The 21,436-nt window shown below is 22.4% G+C and overlaps 10 protein-coding genes across 10 annotated transcripts; 7 read left to right on the top strand and 3 right to left on the bottom strand. All coding sequences in view use genetic code 6, as the record gives it.

Moving 5' to 3' along the window:
• Positions 1 to 546: 546 nt before the first annotated feature.
• Positions 547 to 945, bottom strand: TTHERM_00467810 (hypothetical protein; the record flags this gene model as incomplete). The annotated part of the gene is made up of 1 exon (XM_001025077.3): positions 547 to 945. One exon carries the CDS (start codon positions 943 to 945, stop codon positions 547 to 549), a length of 399 nt encoding a protein of 132 aa, XP_001025077.3.
• Positions 946 to 1,487: 542 nt separating this feature from the next.
• On the top strand, positions 1,488 to 2,311 carry TTHERM_00467809 (hypothetical protein; the record flags this gene model as incomplete). The annotated part of the gene is made up of 4 exons (XM_001470997.3): positions 1,488 to 1,608; positions 1,661 to 1,870; positions 1,930 to 2,165; positions 2,231 to 2,311. 4 exons carry the CDS (start codon positions 1,488 to 1,490, stop codon positions 2,309 to 2,311), a joined length of 648 nt encoding a protein of 215 aa, XP_001471047.2.
• Positions 2,312 to 2,931: 620 nt separating this feature from the next.
• On the top strand, positions 2,932 to 3,917 carry TTHERM_00467800 (phospholipid methyltransferase; the record flags this gene model as incomplete). The annotated part of the gene is made up of 2 exons (XM_001025076.2): positions 2,932 to 3,284; positions 3,350 to 3,917. 2 exons carry the CDS (start codon positions 2,932 to 2,934, stop codon positions 3,915 to 3,917), a joined length of 921 nt encoding a protein of 306 aa, XP_001025076.2.
• Positions 3,918 to 4,404: 487 nt separating this feature from the next.
• On the top strand, positions 4,405 to 5,175 carry TTHERM_00467799 (hypothetical protein). Its single transcript, XM_001470996.2, has 3 exons — positions 4,405 to 4,732; positions 4,794 to 4,904; positions 4,966 to 5,175. Exons 1-3 carry the CDS (start codon positions 4,415 to 4,417, stop codon positions 5,014 to 5,016), a joined length of 480 nt encoding a protein of 159 aa, XP_001471046.2. The 5' UTR covers positions 4,405 to 4,414; the 3' UTR covers positions 5,017 to 5,175.
• Positions 5,176 to 6,008: 833 nt separating this feature from the next.
• On the top strand, positions 6,009 to 7,136 carry TTHERM_00467790 (small guanosine triphosphatase family Ras family protein; the record flags this gene model as incomplete). The annotated part of the gene is made up of 6 exons (XM_001025075.3): positions 6,009 to 6,054; positions 6,114 to 6,253; positions 6,406 to 6,488; positions 6,545 to 6,652; positions 6,810 to 6,975; positions 7,044 to 7,136. The coding sequence occupies 6 exons, from the start codon at positions 6,009 to 6,011 to the stop codon at positions 7,134 to 7,136; spliced, it is 636 nt and encodes a 211-aa protein (XP_001025075.2).
• A 1,274-nt stretch (positions 7,137 to 8,410) lies between these two features.
• On the bottom strand, positions 8,411 to 10,336 carry TTHERM_00467780 (SAM domain protein; the record flags this gene model as incomplete). The annotated part of the gene is made up of 8 exons (XM_001025074.3): positions 8,411 to 8,749; positions 8,807 to 9,372; positions 9,426 to 9,719; positions 9,776 to 9,889; positions 9,936 to 9,991; positions 10,053 to 10,114; positions 10,201 to 10,246; positions 10,305 to 10,336. 8 exons carry the CDS (start codon positions 10,334 to 10,336, stop codon positions 8,411 to 8,413), a joined length of 1,509 nt encoding a protein of 502 aa, XP_001025074.1.
• Positions 10,337 to 11,358: 1,022 nt separating this feature from the next.
• On the top strand, positions 11,359 to 12,219 carry TTHERM_00467770 (poly polymerase and DNA-ligase Zn-finger region family protein, putative; the record flags this gene model as incomplete). The annotated part of the gene is made up of 1 exon (XM_001025073.3): positions 11,359 to 12,219. One exon carries the CDS (start codon positions 11,359 to 11,361, stop codon positions 12,217 to 12,219), a length of 861 nt encoding a protein of 286 aa, XP_001025073.1.
• Positions 12,220 to 13,065: 846 nt separating this feature from the next.
• TTHERM_00467760 (Rab-family small GTPase) lies at positions 13,066 to 14,374 on the top strand (the record flags this gene model as incomplete). Its single annotated transcript, XM_001025072.2, has 5 exons — positions 13,066 to 13,200; positions 13,603 to 13,762; positions 13,822 to 13,933; positions 13,998 to 14,188; positions 14,283 to 14,374. 5 exons carry the CDS (start codon positions 13,066 to 13,068, stop codon positions 14,372 to 14,374), a joined length of 690 nt encoding a protein of 229 aa, XP_001025072.2.
• Positions 14,375 to 15,088: 714 nt separating this feature from the next.
• Positions 15,089 to 15,556, top strand: TTHERM_00467750 (hypothetical protein; the record flags this gene model as incomplete). Its single annotated transcript, XM_001025071.1, has 1 exon — positions 15,089 to 15,556. One exon carries the CDS (start codon positions 15,089 to 15,091, stop codon positions 15,554 to 15,556), a length of 468 nt encoding a protein of 155 aa, XP_001025071.1.
• A 554-nt stretch (positions 15,557 to 16,110) lies between these two features.
• TTHERM_00467740 (plant dual-specificity MAP kinase kinase family domain protein) lies at positions 16,111 to 20,178 on the bottom strand (the record flags this gene model as incomplete). Its single annotated transcript, XM_001025070.1, has 2 exons — positions 16,111 to 19,318; positions 19,973 to 20,178. 2 exons carry the CDS (start codon positions 20,176 to 20,178, stop codon positions 16,111 to 16,113), a joined length of 3,414 nt encoding a protein of 1,137 aa, XP_001025070.1.
• Positions 20,179 to 21,436: the final 1,258 nt, after the last annotated feature.

Below are 21,436 nucleotides of genomic sequence, written 5' to 3'. Positions count from 1 at the left end.
TATTTGATCTACTTAAATATTTTTTATTTTGAGATCAAATAAAGTTCTGTAATTTTTATAAAAATTCTGATATGAAAAAAAAAGCGCTCGATGTAGGGATCGAACCTACGACCTTGCGGTTAACAGCCGCATGCTCTAACCAGCTGAGCTAATCGAGCGGTACAATTTTAAGTATGAATAATTTAAATATTTTTACAATTTTTTTTTGTTTTTAAACTGAATTTCTATTAGTAAAGCATTTATTTTGTGAATGTTTTCATACTTATTAAAACTCTAAATAATTATTTTTCGTATTTTAAATTAAATATAAAATTATTATATATTTTAACTTTTAAAATAGATCTTAAAATCATTTATATATATATTTTTTGTTTGGATTATTGCTAAAATCTAACAATTTATATACAAAATTACTATTATCAAAAATTTTAATAAATCTAAAAGCTATTTAAAGAATAATTTTTTTGAAAACTTTTAATAAACATTTTAAATTTTGTAACCAATGTAAACATGTATAATTATTAAATACAATAAACAGTTTGATTATCATCCAGGACCTACTTTAGGAATGTCAAAATGTTCAGGTAGTTAACTTAAACCTTTGTTGAATTTTTCAAGCTTTTCTCTGTGAGTGATTTTTAATTCTTATTATACCTTTTCATCAAATCTCTTTTTTCTAATAACATCAAAAGCTTCTTAACTTTTAGTTTTCTTGATTTCGCCTGTGACTGGCTATGAAGCTAATTTTTCTATTTGTTCTTTTTTCTTTTTTTCTTCATCTTCTTTTTTCTTATGCTACAAATATTCTTTTGGTAATGCTTCTTAAATAGGTCTTTTCTTCAATAATTCCTATTGACTTTTTAAATTGCTCACAATATCAGAAGCAGTTTTATTTCCTTTTAATTTAAGCATGCCCTTCTTAGGCTACTATTGCTTATCTGACATATTTATGCTATTTAAATTACTTTTTCTATAAATTTTTCTATTCACCAAACAATTTAACTTTCTTGTATAGTTTTTTATTATTGCTATCCAAACAAAACAAACAAACTTACTTACAAAAATTAATTATTATAATCTTCAAATTATTATAATTTAGATGTTTAATTATTTTATGTCAAAATAGACATCAGTATTATATCTGCTTAATTAACTTATAATTATTTTCAAAAGAAAATTCTATTTTATCAAATCAATTATAATATTTTTTTATAAATTATTTTTCTAAAATTTTTTTCATAATTAAATTCATTTGATTTAAATATATAAAATTTATTAATTAATTAATGTTATAAAATAGTTTTAAATACAATTTTATTTTGTAAGATGTTATATGGATTTAATTTGCTAAGATATTTTTTGTCTCATTAATTTGTAATTTTTAAAAAAAATATTAATTATTCCTGATTTTATCATATATTTTTGATTGAAAAAATTAAATTAATAAATTTTTTAGTAGAAGCTGAAATAAATTGCTATATACAAGAATGAGTAGTAATCTGAGTTAAAATCAAACTATTTAATTAGATGATTAAAGTTCATAACATTTTCAAGGCGATATTACAGTAGATCCAGAAGTTAAAAACATTCTTTAATCTCAAATTATTAGTAAATTAGATTAAATAAAACCTCTTAGATATTTTAATGGAAAAAATATTAGATAATACATTAATTTATGAGGAGAGTTAACTAATACATGTCCGCTTGATTGCAAAAGTAGAAACTTTTTTAGGGATTGAAAATATAATCCAAGTAGAAGGTTTTCAAGCTAGTTATACATGTAAAGATTGCGGTATTACGAACTTTGATGAAAAATCAAAAAGTATAATATGTAATTGTAGCTAAAAAAAATTATATATGAAGGATAAGTGTAATATTTTTGGGTTTATTAAATTCTTAATTAAATATATTCTTTTAATTAATATCAAGTTGTACCAATTATCAATGAAAAATCTAAGAAATCTGATAAGCAAAATTCTAATGATATAAGCCTCTTATTTTAATTTTCAGCTGTTATACATGGTGAAATTAAGTTTAACTATTTAAAATTCTTAATAAAATGTAAAAAATGTGCTGAGACTTCATATCAGATTTTAGATTTAAGTATTCTTAATCAATCTAAGTTAAATAAATAGTAAATAAATTAGCTTTAATTCAACTTTTAAGTAAACTTTTAATTTAATTATTTAAACCATTCAAAGATAATTAAAATTTATAATTATATAAATAGGCAATGTGTAATAAGTGTTGCTCAATCTAATATTTTAGTATAACTAACCTAGAGGTAAAATATGACATATTATAATTTTGAGATAGGTATACATTTATTTAGAAGAGTTTACTGATTTATAATTTATAAACAATTTAGAAGAAAAAAAATTTATTATCTTTAAAAACAGCAAGTTATTTATTGTATTATATTTGTTATAAAAATTAACAAACTGTGAATTTTTAAAATGTTATCAAAAATCTATTATTTATTTATAATGTTTGTTAAATAATTGGATTGCAAAATTTCAGCTAAACAAATTTTCATCATAAAATTATCATGAAAATATTCATAAAAAAATTTTAAATAATTTTTAAGTTGATTGCATTTAATAACGAATATTCATAAAACTGGCTGGTGTTGATTAAAAAATATTTAATTTGATGAACTAAAAACAAAAAATCTAAAATCTTTTATGGATAATGATTGAACGATTATTTGTTTGTTTTATATAATTTAATTTTTTTATTTTTGCAAAAAAATTTAACCTATAATTTCAAGAAGTATCTTGATTACTCTTGTTTAGTTTTTAGTTTATAACATTTCTAATAAATTTTAATAAATTTATGTTTGATTAATAATATTCTTAAAGATTTATATTTTAATAAAAATTGATAAATAAATTAAGGTAAACAATAAACTTCCAACATTTGTAATTTAAAATGAACAAATCTTAAGAAAATAAATACCCATATTTGGTTAGTCTCTTCATTATGGTTTTCCCATATGCTTTGGCTTTTCTAACCTTAGAAATCTTTTATGATTTTACATAACCATTCAATTTACATCCTCTAATTAGAGTGCTCTTGGTTGATATCGCACATACTATTTTGGTCTTCGCTTTTTCTTTTATATTCAAAAATAGTAGCATTTATGATCCTTACTGGTAAACCTTACCTATTGGTTATGCATATATTTTGAACAAATAAAGCTTATATTCAAATAGTTTAAGAAACATGCTAGCAATCTTCCCACTACTTGCTTACTGCATTAAGCAGAATGTTTACTATTTTAGGTAGATCAGCTTATTATTATTTTCAAATTTATTTACTAAGTATCAATTTATATAAAATAAAATAGATTCTGGCCTGGTTTCCAATATGAAGATTTCAGATACAAGTAATACTCTAATGTGATTCATAATCCAGTTTTATATTGGTTGTTTTCTTTTTTCAGTTTTCATTTGTTTCCAACAATTCTAGTCTTTTTGGGATTGACTCCTCTTTACTATATTTTAAACGAGGATCTTGCAAATTAAACTTTTATATAAGAATTTATTACCTACTTAGGAAGCTTTATTTCTTTAGCAGGAGTTATTATTGAAGCTATAGCTGATGAATAATTGCTTCCTTGGAGAGGAGTGAAAACTGAAAAATGCATAGAAGTAGGACTATGGAAATACTCGAGACATCCTAACTATTTTGGCTAAATCACAATATGGTGGGGAATCTTTATCTCATTGCTTGGATCTACAAATCCTCCATTATGGACTGTGATTGGAGCTGTTAGTATTACTTGCTTATTTAACTTTTATAGTGTTCCAGCTATGGAAAAGTATTTATCATAAAAAAAGCCAAGTTATAAACTTTACTAAAAAACTGTTTCTAGACTTATTCCTTGGTTTAGAAAAAATCTTAAAAACGAATGATACATACTCTCTAATAATAAATAAAAAAATATCTTCGTTAAATTTTATTTAATAAATGATAATTCAATAAAATATTTTTTTAATTCAAATAAATGTCAATGTTAAAACTAAAAAAATTGTTTTATTTTTATTAAAAAATCATTATAATTTTGGTACGTTTTTAGGTATTTGATTTAATTTTTGATAATAATTTAGTATGATAAATTAATTAATTTTATTTTAAATTGATAAATTAATATTTTTTTACTTAAAAAATTATTTTGTTTAGCTAACTAAATTCATAAAATGATAATTTAATATTCTAATTTCAATGTACTCTACAAAAATACTCATAATATTGTCAAATATATATTTATACTTAAGAAGAATTTAAAGAATAAAAATTTTAAATTTCCTTAAAAATTAAATTATTTATTTATTGATTTGTTCTTCTCTAAATCAGAAATAGATAAAAATATTTTTTAATAAACAAAAATATTTTATTTGAAAGAATTAAAATGGTAACTTTACTTTTTTTCTTTAACGATAATTAAAATTTAATAATATATAATATTATGAAAATTTAAATGCCAATTGCTTAAAAGTTATTATCAGAAAAAGTATATTTCATTTTTTAACATTTATGTATATTATATATTATTTTTTAATTAAAATTACTTTTTACTTCTAATTATTAAGAAATTTGTTCCTAAACACTAATTATTTATATATTTATTTTGTAAATTAAGCTAAACTAAGATATGAACCACCCACACTCTAACTAAATGCATTAAAATTTGAAGACCTCTGAAGAGACCTTTGAGGAGGCTATTCGTGTAAATCTTAATTAGAGTTTGTTGTTTTAATTTAAAGAATATATATTCAAACTTTATATAGACAATAATATCAGCTATCGATAAAGAAGGACCTGTTAATTTTTAGGCCAACTCAATTAGGGAGCCTATTCTTTAATTCGAGAGAGCTTATGAGTAGATTATGATCAGATTAGTAAATTTATATTATAAGAAAATTATATATTTAGTCTTATTCCTAACTTAAAAACTTAAAGGTTGATGCAAGAAAGAAAATATTAATTGAAAGTAAAATGCAACCTATGTGAAGAGATTGTTTTGATATCTAAAAAAAGACATTATAAATTTTACTAAATAATAAATTTACAATATTATTTTATAATTATTTATGAAACTTTTACTTTTATTTATTATATTTGTTCATTAAAAATGTATTTACTATTCTCAGACTAAACTTTATCATAGTGAAATTTATTTATTTTCTTTCTTTTACTAAGATTCGCGCAAAAAAATGCTTGCTAAAAAGAAACTATCAGTACTTATATAAAAAATGAACTAAATTTAATACTTTATGAAATTACTAATTCTTTTTTTTATAATGTAAAAATTTTCTTTTTTTATTTTTTTTCCTTTTTCAAAAATTTAGTTGTAAAATAATTTTTATGATTTTAAAATTGCCTTCACCAAAATTAAAATTTGTATCTAAAATTTAAATAGCTCCTTATCAGAAAACTAGGTATTTTTTTTTCTGCTAATCGGCTTATTAGAATTTAAAATATAAAAATAATTAATTTACTTTATCTATAACAAGGTAAAATTGATGAATAAATCAAAAGCTTGATTATCAAATATGTTTGTTTGTTATATTTGCAATCTTTTTCATACCGAAAGATAGAGAAAAATTTGCAAAATGGATATGTAGCTATTTATTTGATATTGATTGATATAATAATTTATCATAAGGTTTTCAAAAAAGAAATTTAATATTTTTCTTTGTTTGCTAAAGTAATAAAATAGAAAGAAAGGAAGGAATATTGATAATGAACTATCAATCTACAATACAAAATTTATATGAAGAACTGAATTAAGCTGATGATGATAGTGATAAATAAAAGTACTGATAAAAACATTCTAAACTATTATTTAAAATAGTCTGGAACTCAACTTATTAATTGACTGAAAACAATAAACATTTTTAAATCATTAAATTAATTTATTAAGAAAAAGAAAAAAATCTAAAGCAAACTAAAATAACAAAGAAAGAGTTAAGAGTCTTAAAATAATATAGCTAATAAAAAATATGAGTTACGCCTATCTTTTTAAGTATATTATCATCGGTGATACTGGTATGTTTAAAGAAATTATTTAATCTTGCCTTTATGACATTTTATTTTTATTAAAAAAGGTGTCGGTAAAAGTTGCATCCTCTCTCAATTCATAGATAAGAGATTCAAAGAAAAGCACGATGTAACTATCGGTGTCGAGTTTGGTGCAAGAATGATTAGTTTTGATAATAAAAATATTAAGCTTTAGATTTGGGATACAGTAATTAATTATATTTTACAAATAACACTTTACCTCCTCTTTGAAGGATCACTAAATAGTTATTTCTTAAGCTATAAAATAAAATAAATTGATTAGATTTTTGATTATTTTTTCAAACATAAAAATAATTTAAAATACTTTAAAACAATTAGGCTGGTTAAGAATCCTTTAGATCAATTACTCGTTCATATTATAGATCAGCAGCTGGAGCTCTTTTAGTTTACGATATTACTAAGTAAAACAATTTTATCAATGTATTGACTAAATTTAAGTTAATTTTTTGTTGAAAAGGCGTGAGAGTTTCTAACATCTTGGCAGATGGCTTGAAGAAGCTAGATAAAACGGAAACCCATAAATGAGTTTTATTTTAGTTGGTAACAAGTGCGATTTGGAATAAGAGTAAATTTTTATTGTTAGATTGCTTTTAAAATTTTTACAATTTACTTTATCTGTGAAGCAAATTAAAAAATGTGTGTGAGATGATTTCAATACACTTTGATTATAACTTTTATGAAGAAGAGAAAGATTTAAATAACATTTATAATTTTATAAATAGTCGTCAAGTAAGCTATGAAGAAGGTGAAAAGTTTGCCAAAGAGCATGATCTTGTTTATTTAGAAGTAAGTGCTAAAACCGCATATAATGTTGAAGAAGCCTTCAAATAAACAGCAAAAATGATCTATGAAAAGATTAATCAAGGCTTAATAGATCCTAACATCGAGGTAATATTAAATTTATTTTTTACTATTAAAATAACTAAAAGTTTCCTATTTAAAATTAATATAAATAGACTTTTGGAGTAAAGGTTGGAACTGAATAAAATACTATGACTTTATCAGCAAAAACAAAGCCAACACCTCCAGCATCTAATGGCTGTTGTTGAGATAAGAAAAATGATTTTTCATTTAAATAGATATTATATTCAACTTCTCACTTCAAAGAACTGAACTAGATGTCTTACTTCTAAAAGAAATTTATAGTCAATTGAAAACAAAAAAAACAAATAAATGCCTATAACAAAACAATCAATGAATCAATAAATAAATCAATCAATCAAGTGTAGTGGACTAGAAATTTAAAAAAGTTAAATTTTTATAGAAAATTAAAATAAATAAATCATACAAATTTATAAAAAAAACACTAATAGTCTAACTAACTAATATAAAACTCCTTTTTATGAACATATAAATTATTAACTTATAATAAGTTTTCTACTTTTTATCTAAATTATTTCATCATGTATATTGTATAAATCATCATATCATCTTAAGCCAATTTATTTATTTCATTTGAAACAAATTTTAGTATATTTCTAATATGTTTTCAGAATTTTTTTATATTTAATAATTTTTTCTTTCTTTAAATATTCTAAATCAAAAAACTACCTGAAGTAATTTATAATACTTGTAATATTTAGAATATAAAAATTATTTAAACTGAATCATAATTTTCATTCATAAGCATTATTTTGATAAAATCAAATTTGAAATGAAAATTATATCCTCTAAGAATATTTAAAGTAAAGGAACAAATAAATTTATAAAATAACTAATATACTAAAAAGATTAAGTAAAGAACAGATAGATTAATAAAAGATCCAAAAATCCAAAATTTTTATAATTTTGAATTAAGAGAGGGTATCATTTTATCTATAAACTGGTTAAACAATCTATAATCACTATTCTAACCAAAAACAAATAAATAAGTAATATTATTATTTATCCCTTAACTAACTAAGTTAATGTAATTTAAAAGAATTTATTTAATTAAAATTGACAAATTTATTCTAAAAAAATATCTAAACTATTGATTCTTTTAATTAAAATGTTTTTTATATTTGAATTTTTTATTAGTTTTTTAAAATTATTGTAAATATAAACTGCATCAGATAAATTATTAGAACATATTTATCATTTAATTGAAAGAAATTCATTTTTATGAAAAATATAGAAATAGATAGATAGATAGTTAGATGATAGATAGGTAGACAGATAATTAGATAGAGAGAGATAAATATAATATACTTATCTTATGAAATTTATTATTTTTAAAAAATTTTAACTATGTTTAAATTTTAATTCAATATTTTTGAGTAATTTTTATTAATTATTTGTGAGTTTTTATTATTTGAGTTGAGCAATTAACAATAATTTTAATTCAATCAATATTTTGGGTTTCATTTATAAATTTATATTTTGCTTCTATTTCTTCAAGAGATAAAATTTTAGATTTCTTTTCATTTTCACTAGAAAGCTTTAAATCATATTCTACTTTTTTTCTTTTATCTATGTTTTCGAACTCTTTGATTTTTCTTTCATAGTATTATTCATCAGTTTCTCCTTCCATTTTTTCTGTAGATTAAATTTATTCCTCCCACATTTGCTCTATTTGCTAAATATTGGGCTCACATTTTCCTAGACAATACCAATTACCCTCTCTAAAGCTACAGTCTTGTTTGCTTATTTTTTTTAAGCAATTTTTATTAGCACATTGCACCTAATTATTTTTGTAAAATAGTTATTTTTAAATTGAATAAAAATAATAATAATTTACTATATAGAAATCTTCATAAGTTTAAAGGCATTCTTATTTACAAAACAGCTTTCCGTGTTATTAAATAGCTTTTTCCTCAACAAAAATAGAGTAGCATTACCAACAGCTTACTTTTTTAGATAAAAAGTCAGAAGGAGTTTGAGCGTCTGTTGCTGTTGACTCTGTGTGAAATAACTATTTACCAGTGTTGTCAGTTGATTACTTTATTTTAGGCTATATTTAAGGAGATTTTTCTTAAAATCTTACTTTTTTTAAATCTTGAGATGGTTATTTCTTCAATAAGGGAGGTCTACTTGCAATCTTATTATTATTATTATCAGTTTATTTACTAGGAGACTCGCTTTTTTTTTCTTATATATTTACTTTTTATTCTTCTAAAAGAGATTTCTATGCTACGGATTTGGGTGTTGTAATACTATTATTATTATTCATTGAAGGTTTTTTTGCTAATTCAGTGTTATTTAAATCAACACTTTTATTCAGATTTAAAGTATTTATCCTTTTCATTATTTTAATTTAAAATCCAGGAGGAATACCCATTTTATTTAATGCATCTGTATTTATTTCTTTATAATAGTTTAAAAATTAAATAATCAAACATATTTTAAATGAATTTTACATTTTATTTATTCCTCATTAGAGTATCCATTACTTAAGAACACATCTGTATATTTTACTAAATTTGTTTCTTCTAGGAGTTATTTTAAAAAAGGAGTTAAAATAGCTTTGTTTTGTTTTATTTAGCTGGAATCTTTTGAACTTCTTCTCTCAATCATTCCTTTACTGCTACTTTATTAGAATGACCCATTAAGAGATTTATTTAAATCATTAGAGCTTTAGTTTTCTTTTTGTCTTGAAGACTAAGTATTTGAAGAGGGTCTTTGTATCGAAGACATACTGCTACTTGTATTTTCTTTATCAAATATTAAAATTTCAAAATCTGTTTTTTAGCATAAACAAATAAGTTACTTAATGAAGATTTTTGAGCCATTTTTTAACCAAATTCTTTGTTCATTTTAGCGTAGTCAATTTTAGTTGTTTTCTCGTTTGATTTTTTTGCATCAATTATCATATTAGCATAATCTTATTATAAAAACAATTTAATTTTTGAGATTCTTTAAAGAATTACTCTTAATTGGTTATGCTGCTGTAGATGACTTCCATCTACTTCCACTTGTTTTTAATCTATTATTTATTTATATTTTAAGTAAATAAATAATAAATTTATCTTTCAATAAGAATATACTAATCTTCTTTTTTCTTTTTTTCTACTTCCATTTATGCCTTCAAATAGGCTAGCTTTTCTTCCTATATTTTTAAAAAGTTAAGTAAACTTTTCTGCTTTAAAAATTACTATTTTCTATATAAATCTATTTATTATTCATAATAAGTACCATTTTTTTTGTTTCCAATTCTAGTTATTAAGAAGCTAATGGAGCCCTAATTTTAATATCATAAACTAGTAAATACCCATTTAATTTTCTATTTAGAAAGTTACTTTGGATTAGACTTTCCTCTTGCTGGTCTCATTTAATCGGTAATTCCTAAAAATTATAAATTAAGATCTTTAACTTGATTTGCTTTTGATACTGATTAAAGTTAGATATAAGATAAAAAAATTTAATTTTTTCAATTTTTAAATAGATTACATTGTTTTTTTATAATTTAATTAAATTTACAAACAAATAAGCACTAATTAATCTGTTTAAAAGTTATCGATTCTATTGAAATTAATCATTTATATAAATGCAACAACTATATTAATTTATTTTACATGATGATATTTTTAAAAAATTATATTACCTAAATAAATTTGTTTGTGTTTTATAAAAAATATTATAGATAATATTATGCCTGCAGCAAATTTTTATTAGCCTCTTTATCAAAAATACTAAAAAAATTCATTTTTATAAGTTAATATATTGGTTTTGATTTTATATATTCTTTCTAATTTTTAAATTGTTTACTTAGAAAGTATCTAATAATGCTATTAAATTAATAAATATTATACTTTAAACTTGTAAAAATTATTACTTAAGTTATTGTTAAAAATTAATTTCTTTTTAAACTCTATTTATTATTGACCATAGCTAAATTCAAATATTATTAAAATTAAATAAAATAAATTTAAATTTACTTTAATTTTATAATAATTAATATACAACCTAATATTTAGGGTATTATTAAAATCAAAGAAAAAATTTAGATTTCTCTTTTTAACAAAAATCATGATTATTGACATTAATTAATTATCCTCATTTAAAGAAATATTTTTTTATATTTTCAAATAACAAAAGACATATTTTAGATAAAAAAACAAATAGATTTATTAGGACTATTTGCATCTATGATATAAGCAGATAATATCCACAAGATTATCAGAAAATTTATTAACAAGCCGCGCCTATTGAGGTATCAGATTTTAACAACCTTGATTAAAGATCCTTTATAAAAAGTAAACTAAAATTTATAGAAAATAAAGATTAATTAGCATAAAAAAATATATTTTTCAAATTAGGTAAAAATAAATATTTACAAAAAGGATACTTCAAATGAATTTTTATGATTATGATAGCAATACACCAGAATATAAATTCTACGAAGATTTATATCTCGAAGTTTCTGTTTCAAATAAAGCCAAGTGCAGATCTTGTGGCAAAACTATTGATAAAGATGTGCTCAGATGGTGTAGCTCAGAAAGAGATAGAGCTGAACCTATTTATGTAAGTAAAAGATATTATCACCAAAAGTGTTTACCTCCTGTAGCTGGTCATCCTATCGTTGATTATAACCCTAAAACATAAACAGGAAAGCTTAAAAACATGAATGTAAATCCATCTAAGTAAACAGAAAAGGATTTATTTAACAATGCTGTGGATGAATATGTTAAATACAGAAACAACTATGATAAAAAAAGTAAAAAATAAGATAAAAACTGGGATCCAGATAACTCAGATTCTGATTCAGGAGAAGAGGTAGTTAAAAAAGCAAAGAAAGCTACAAAAGTGAATAAGTCTGAAAAGAAAACCAACAAGAGATCAAAAGCTGATGATAGCGATGAAGATATAGATGCTGAAGTTAGCTTGGCTGGATACACAGATGGTTAAAGATAAAAATACTTAAAAAAATTAGAAGAACTAAAATCTAAAACTGTTGCTTAACTCAAAGCTATTTTAAAAGCAAATAATTAAACATAAACAGGTACTAAAGAAGTACTTTTAGAAAAAGTAGCAGATGGATACACCCTTGGTGCTATACCACAATGCACTAAATGTGGAGGGGGTAAACTAAGATTCAACAAATCTACAGGAGAGTATACTTGTCCTGGATTTATGGAAGATACTGATAAAGTTGATTGTGATGCTGTATTCTCAATAGATTAAGTTGTTAGATTTGATTGGGTAGAACCATGATTTACACTATAGAATAGTAGTTTATTTTTCTTTCAGTGTTTAATTACTAAAATATATTGAAATTATTAATTATTATTCAAAATATTGTGTATCTTCCAGTATAAATATATTTATTTTTTATTACTATCTTGGTTACTAGTCTAAAAAAATTAATTATTTTGGGTTTATTCAATAGATTTCAAAAATTTATATAATTTAATTTTTCATGTAAGACACTAAAAAAATAAGCTCAAGCTTATAATTGTAATAGTTATTTAAAAATTTAATTTATAAAGAAAAATACCTGAAAATAAATTATTTGAGATAATAGTTTGTTTTTATAATTCACAAATAAATTTAATTGAAGGTTTTTCATTCCAATAATTATTATTTAAAACGATATATGATTAATTATTTTCATTTGGTTAGATAGATAGATAGCTTAGCCTTGAGTTTAATTTTAGTTTTTATTATTTTTTATAATTATTTTCAACGAATAAAAAAAATGTTAAGTTAAAATACGAATCGATGGATTTTATTCGGATTAAAAATGCATTCTAGTTTGGTCTTAGTAGTTATTGATGATAGCTTAAAACAAAAAATTTAAAAATAAGGAAATTGTATTTTTAAGATAGAGGGATAGTTGAAAAAAAGGTAAATAAATAAATAAATAACTAATAAGCTTATTTTCTTAATATTTAAAAGCAATAGAAAAGTCTTATAAAAAACAGAAAAAGAAATTTGTTAATAGATATATTAATTATTTCGTTATTAAATTAATCAAAAGAAAACATTAAAAAAGAAAAAAATAAATAAAATTAAATTATTAAATAATTAATCATTCAGTCAATCAATCAAGTATTAACAATGAACTCAGAAACAAAAGGATCAATAGCTACTCCCTTGTCAAAATATAAATTAGTATTTTTAGGAGATTAGGGTGTAGGAAAGACATCAATTATTAACAGATTTATGTTTGACACATTTGATGGAAAAGATCACGTAAATAATTCTTCTTCTTCTTTAAATGCTCTATAAAACCAATCCATAATTTGTAAATAAAAATGATCAACTGTTTTTAAAAATTTAAATAAAAACACAACTACATTAATGAAATATATTAAAGAGAATTAAGGAGAAATAGATTTAAAAATATAAATCATTAAATTATCTAAAAATAATTTGTTATTATATATTTGGGATTCGCTTAAATCTAGCTCATTTTAACTCCTTAATGAAATTATTTATTATAAATCATAAATATAAAAAAACAATCATCATATATAAAGAATATTTAAATCTAAGAGTATATTTATTATAGCCACTTGAAACTTAGAATTATGGATTAACTTTAAATAAAATTGAATATCTGAGTTAAATTAAAATAATTATTTTTAATATTAGCCTACAGTTGGTATTGATTTTATCTCCAAGACCCTCTATTATGAAGATAGAACTATAAGATTACAACTATGGGATACAGCTGGATAAGAAAGATTTAGAAGTTTAATTCCTTCATATATTAGAGATAGCGCTGTTGCAGTTGTCTGTTACGATATTACAAGTAATTAGATAGCCTCATTCGATTTATATTAATATTTATTTTTCCTCCGACTAAAATAGACAAAGTTTCATTCGATAATGTTGCCAAATGGATAGAAGATGTTAGGGCAGAAAGAGGACACGATGTCATTATTTGCTTAGTTGGTAGTAAAAATGATTTAGTTGACAAAAGGTAAATATTATTAATTAAAAGTCATTCTTTAAACTCAATATGCTTTTTTGATTCAACTATTTAGGGTAGTATAAACAACAGATGGTTAAGTTAAAGCAAAAGAATTAGATGTCAAATTTTTTGAAGTTAGTGCTCTCACTGGTTAAAATGTATAATAACTATTTAGATCTATTGCTAATATGCTTCCAGGAGCAGAAGTTAGCTAGCTTGCTCAGCTTTAAGGAGGAATGAACAAAAACGTAAATAATAACTAAGGTATTTTATTTTAAAAGAAAATTAACAAATAAATAAATAAACGAACAAAGTATATTTAAAAATATTAATTTTTATTTTAATATCTAATAAACAGAAGAAACAAAATAAAATTTTCAACTGGACTAAAACCAAACAGAAGAGCAAAATAAAGAAAAAAAAGAAAAAAAATAAGGCGGCTGCTGTTGAAAGGCCTCATTAACTAATTATAAATTAAAAGTAATTGCCATCTTTAGTGTTTTAGTATAAATAAATAAATAAATAATAATTTATGGCTAAATCATTATAAAAAACAAAGTAATATTAACTCCCTAGTCAAAGAAGTATTTTCTAAATTAAAAACTTTTGAAGTTGTATTTCAAAACAAATAATAAGCAGATAACTTACAAAGTAAATAGCTACATACCTACCTACCTAACTATCTATCTATCTAAATAACTATCTAATATGCTCTCCTTAAAGAAAGTTTTAATTAATCTTTAATATATTATATTTTTTATTGTTTTAGCTGCTATTATTTTTGTTACATATTATTTTTCAGTATAAATCTAATATATTATTTGCTTGCTCATCAATCATGGAATTTATTTTAATTTAATTGTTGATTTTTTAATTAATATTTTAAGTAAATTAAGAGTTTTGCTTATTTTATTGATCCTAACTTTAAATTACTTTAGCTTTTAGTTTGTGATAAATGTATGGTATTTGAAGTTTTAACATAATTTACCAATATTTTAGAAATTCATGAGATTAATTACATGTGTTAATTAATGTCTTAGTTTCATATTACTTTGCAAAATATAGATTTATAAAATCTAGATAAAACACTTGGAATATTTGGTATTTGTTAATATTAATATAACAAAATAAATACTTCAAATTTAGAGATTTTAGAATAAAAATATGAGAAATCAAATTTTAGTACTACTACTAATATTATTTACTTCACAAATTGTTAAGTCAGATTACGACACAGTCACAGACGACGATAGTTTTATTATGGAAATTATCCGCTAGCATGATCCTGAAGGCAAACTTTTATTTTCTAAAGAAATGTATTTTAAAGTACTTAGAGATATAATTGGAGCAGGCATGAGTTTAGCAGGATAGAACTTTAATTAAGAAAAAATATAACTTTTAATAGATGCAATTCATGATTTTGTAGAATCAAAACCCGATGAACTAGAAAATAAATTAACTTACAAAGATGTTTTTGAAGATCTTACTTCCAAATTTGTTATGTTTTTGTAAGAAAATATAAAGAAATATTAAGTTGCATACGAAATGATGTACGGTGAGTCTGAAATTCTGCCACCTATTAATGATGAAGATGGAGAAAAGGAAGACTAAAGAAACGTCGATGATCTTTGAGAATAAATAAATAAATTATTGTAAAATAGTATTAAATAAAAAGCAAAATTGATACAAATATGTAATTAGTTATCTTTATATATTTATTTACAAATAGAATTTTTTAAAGTATTTTTAATATATTATGAGATAAATGGATAGATGAGTTGTAATAATATAATTATAATAATAATAATAATACATTCACAATATAATTGTATATGAAATAGAAAATAATCTTCGTTACTATATAGTTCATTAATATGAATTTAGTTAAATTATTCATTCATTAATTAAATCCTAAATTATTTTATTAAAAATCCTACTTTTTATTATAAATGAATGAATGAATTATTATTAATATGTTTTTTTACTAGTTTAAGCAGGAGTCTTTCAAAATTAATCATTTTTTATATATGCTTTCTTAGCATTCTGAATTTTATTTATTTATTTATTTTGTTATATCTTATTGGAAAATGATTTCAGTTCAAAACTTTTTTGATTCTCAGTGAAGGAAAATTAAGATATTTATTTTTAAGTAAATTATGCATTTTATTTGAATTAAGTTTTTTTGATCAGTATTAAGTAGCAGTTCTATATTAGTTTGATGAAACGTGCTATACTGATGGAGAAATAATGTTATCGCCTATCTTTCTTAAATTATATTTATTATACAATTAGTCTGTCTGCACAGTCATAAGGTTGCTTGGTTATTCTGAGAAATAATTCTTTATATTAGCATCTGGATTTTGATTACTGTTTAAAGTTTATCTGGATTAAGGTAACAGATAATTATTTCTAGGACGAGGAAATTCTTTTTTTCTTTCAATACTTTATTCTGTATTATTTATACGAGCTGAGTTATTACCTATTGTGTTACTATTAGTAGTAGAACGTGGTTAATTATTTATATAATTATTGTTACTATTTAAATAAGTGTTGCTTATATTTTATGATGTTGTTGTGAAGCTGTTATTGTTTTTCTTCTTTATTTACATTTTATTAACATTATTGGAATCATATTGAAATTCGGTATTAGGGAGCGTTTTGAAATTAAGTAAGGCATCTTCGTTATTATTACTATTCCCATTTAATGCTCCATTGTTATTCATCATAGTAATTGGAGGTTTATTTGAGTTTAAAGCAACCTACGATGAAGACTACTATGGTTATTGTGTAGATTGTATAGCAGTTTATGCTGTTGTTGTTGATGATGATGAAGTTGTGCTATGCTAAGAGTGGAATCTATTTTTAGGCTCTAATGATGATCTGTTTTTCTAAAAATTCTTTTAATTTTAAGCTAAATTTGTTGAAGAATGTATTTGTTAATTATTATTAGAAGAAGATTGAGTTGCAGCTTCTTATTGCTTATTGATGAAATTATTTTATTACATTATATTTTTGAAAGTGTTTTCTTTATAACTATCTGTTCTTTTTATGTTTGCTTATTTATATATCTCATAAGAGGCATTTTAATTATTATTATTAGTAGGTCCTTACATATTTGAAGAATTATTAATTTGAGAATACTTTACTGAATCTATTGTAGTGTTTGCTGATCTTCTAGTAATTGTTGCAGCTGATGCTGTGCTACCAGAAGGAGCATCCTTTTTATAATTAAGCAAGTAGTTTTTATTATCTTGGTTTTATTTTACAGAAACTGAATCGATTGATGTCTGTGCTCTTAATTTACTTGAAATGGGTTATTATGTATGAAGCTTTGAAGTGTAATTATTGTTCATAGTTTATTATTCATTATCATCCATGGAATCTTAACTTGCTTAACGCACTTTAGATTTAATTTATGCATATTTATTTTAATAACCATTATTATTTTAATTTTATTACTATTGTTACTGCTATAAAATGGAAGCTTTGTATCTTTCAAATGCAGACATTCCTGTATTATTATTATTATTGTTATTATTAGAAGCAGCAGAAGAATTTTCTTAGTTTTAATTATCAATTTAATTTTAGTTATTTGTAGAAGAAATTTAAGCAACAGTACTCTTTTTAGGGAGATTTTCACTGCTGCTTTTATGAGAAGATTTATTACTACTTTGGTTTGCAATATTCTAATTTTATGATGCTGACTAAGGTATTTACTTACAAGTAGTACTAAAGGCAGTACTCTCATCTTTTTTTGAGCTAGAGTTGTTGTTATTTTAAATAGATGTGAAATGATCCACAGACTTGTATTAATGGTCTTTTGAATAAGAAGTATGTTTTTTAGTTACACTTTCAATTTCCCCTTATCTATTCAAAGTATGATAATTTTAGTGTAAATTGCTGTTATTGTTAGGAGTTTTTTAAAAAGCTTCTTGCTCTCTTCTCTAGTACAGAGTATAATTTTTGTCTTTAGTGTTTGCTGTTATAGGGTTACTAGCATTAGCATCATTGTTGCTGGAGTTAGAAGAACAGCTGCTTTATGTTTACTAGGTATCAGCAATATTACCCCTTAATTTCAAATTAGATTAATTATTTTCACTAGATTATTGCTAAACTACTTAAGATGAAGTTGTATCCTAAGAGCTTTATTGTTGCAATAGCATTTATTAATCCGTTAAACTCTAGGAAACAATAGATGAATTAGATTTTTAAAAGATTGGATATTTGTTGCTTGAGTAAGATTAAAGCTATTTTTGAATTTCCTTTTCTTTTCTGTAATTCTCTATACTTTATAAATTGCTTTAGATATTGCTTCCATTGTTTATCATATTTTCTTTTTCTTTTTTAAATATCTCAAAAGTATTATTTGATGCTGTAGCAGTGCTATTTTTACTTGAGCTGCCACTACTATTGTTTTCAACGCTGCCTTTATTTAGCATCATGAGGTCTTTACCAAAACTGTTTAAATTTTAACTTAGCAATTAATATTCTCCTCTTGCACTTTTTTAAGGTAATACTCCTGCATTGTTATTATTATTTGTCTATTTATCTTATCTTTAAAAAATATCTTCTTCAGATTATTGAAGTGAATTTTGAGATGACCTTATGTTTAACTGAGCTTCAATTTATTTTACTTATTCCTCCAAATCCTTTAAAGTTTATTCTTGGGCAGTTAAGTCTTTTTCCTTTTTTTCTATTTAATCAATTCTTTCTTGCAGTTGTTCCTCGCGCTTTTTTAGCTCGTCTTCTTTTAATTTTATTTAAGAGTGCTTTTCTCTCAACTTTCTTTCCTTCAAACGAAGGTTTATTTATGGCAATTCGAGAATATTTTAAACAGAAGGTCTCTTTTCAGGGTCTATATGAACCATACTTTCAATTAATTTTTACAATTCTTCACTGTATCTTAAAGGTAGTCTTTCAAATTTACCACTTTTAATTTTTATAGCAAGTGAAAGATGATTAGTAGCTTCAAAGGGAGGCTTTAAAGCAGCCATTTCATATAAAAGACAACCAGCACTCCAAATATCACTCTTTTCATTATATTTTTTCTCTTATATTTACTCAGGTGACATGTAGTATGGTGTTCCTACATGTGTATCTGCAAATTCAGATTATTCTCCCATGACTCTACTTAAACCAAAATCGCCTAGTTTAATATTATTTTAAGCGTCAAGAAATATATTTGCAGGTTTAAGATCTCTGTGTAATATTTTTCCCTAAGGTCTGTTGTGACATTCATTGAGTGCAAGAATTATTTAAGTAAATATTTTCCAAATAACATCTTCAGCAATATAATCTTTTTCTTTCTTGCATTTCTTTAAGAGAGTGCCTACATCTCCTCCCTCGCAGTATTCCATAATAATATAAATTTTAGTGTCTTTTTTCTCAATGATTCTATAAATTTTATAATAATTATTTAAATAAATGCAAATAGCCAAAGAAGATTTAAAATATTTTGCTTTAATATTTTTTTATTTATTTTTTCAAATTGAATAATTTGTTCAAACAAACATATTTTAAATTCGTTAAAACAAATAAATAAATAAGCAAATTCTCATGCATGTTGATGTAAAATAGGCAAAGACTAAAAACTGATTTTGAATTAATTTTCTCGCTCGTTACCACAACATTCCGTATAAATTTGAAGTTGTTTAAAGAGAAGAGATTATTTGAAAATGCAAAGGAAAAATAAGTAAAAAGGTTGTGATTTATAATTTGAAATCAAATAATCAGCCAAAGATTTTTAAAATTTAATAATTGCATCTTAATTAATATCTTGAAAAACATTTATTTTGATTTAATACTCTCTTTTTCATTTAAAAGGCAATATCAAAAAAATAGAAAATACGATATTGATTTGCCTGCCTGATGCATAGCTCAAATTTAAATGTGGGCATTACATTTAAATAAAGCCAAATTGATAAACTTTGACAAATGCATAGTTTATTCTCATAAAAGATTAAATTTTAGACTTAAATCAGGAATTTAATTCAAATTCATTCTCTTATTTTTTAAATGCAATAGTGTAAAACTCTTTAATAAATATACCTGTCATAATATCTCACTATATTTGGGTGTTTAAGCTCTCGTATTATATTTACTTCTGCTACAAGCTATTGCTTTTCTCTTTCACTCATTCTTCCATAATTCATTTCTTTCCAAACAAGTACTTTCCCGTCGGATTTCCTTTTAATCTTTTATACTAAACCAAAGCTACCCTTTCCGATTTAGCCTAATATTTCGTAGTTATCCATAATGTTTGAAGTATAACACTAAATATTTTTTTATCAACCTCGTAGAGTTATTTTTATTCTATTTTTGAGCTTCACTAAAATGTATTTAAACTTTTTAGGATATCTTTAAGTGTTTATGCTCTAAAATGTGAAGTTCTTCTTTATATACTCCCTAGTTCCTTTTTTATTATGAGGGGAATTAGTAGTCAACACAAATCTTGCTTCTTTATTTTAATGAATTTATAAATATTTATACGTATATATATTATTTTGCAATATACTTTATTTGATTTTTCTTTTAATTAGTAATTAATATGTTATGAATTTTGCTGGTGAATAATCCTCTCTTATCCTTTAAATTATTTAACTTTCTTTTCTATTATTTTCAAATTTTTTAGTGATCACTACTCAAATCCATAATTTTAAATATCCATGCATTTATGTTTGTATGTAAATATGAATGATTTCATAGTTAATTTAATAGAAAGTCAAAAAATATTAGAAATAAAAATCAAATTCAAACTAAACTTTTATATTTTTATTTTTTAACATCATTTTTAAAAATTAAATAATAAATTTCCAGCCTTTAAAAATATTTACAAAGGTTAAATAATATTTTATTTTTTTAATTTTACAATTGGAGTGTGTGTTGTACAAAAAGTTAAAAAATAAATTCATAATTTTATTGAATTTTAAAATGAAAATTATCAAAATCTATTAACATAAAATTTTTATTAAAAAGTTAAAATATTTTTTTAACTCTCAATAAATAAAATTCGGTTTGAAAGAATTAAAATAATATTTGATTTTAAAGTAATTTTGAATATTATATTAGATTCAATTACTTTAGTAATTAAATAATTTTTATTAAATAAATTTTTATCATAAACTTGAATTCCACCAAATAATTTTCATTGAAGTAATATTTGTTTTTTAAATAATACATTTGATGTTTAAATATTTTGAATAAAGTATTATTTATTTTTTATGTTCTTTATTTTGCTGTTAAGCTAAACAAATAACATTAATTGATTTTGAAAAATTGTAAAGGATTATTAATTACTTGAAAAAATATAATTAACGTGCTTCTAAATGAGGTGCATTTTATTTATTTTTTTGTTATTTACTTAAGAAAACTATCATTTAATTTGAGAAATCAAACATATTCTATGCCTCATTAAAATATTTCCTACTATTGTTAAATTAGAATTAAATGGGAAAAATTAAATAAAAGCAAGAAAAAAATAGTCTTTTGATTATGAATTAAAGTTAAAAAATT

This window comes from Tetrahymena thermophila, assembly GCF_000189635.1.
Source record: "Tetrahymena thermophila SB210 genomic scaffold scf_8254371, whole genome shotgun sequence".
NCBI lineage: Eukaryota > Ciliophora > Oligohymenophorea > Hymenostomatida > Tetrahymenidae > Tetrahymena > Tetrahymena thermophila.
The sequence above is the reverse complement of the archived record's forward strand: the minus strand, read 5'-3'. Positions and strand labels throughout refer to the sequence as shown.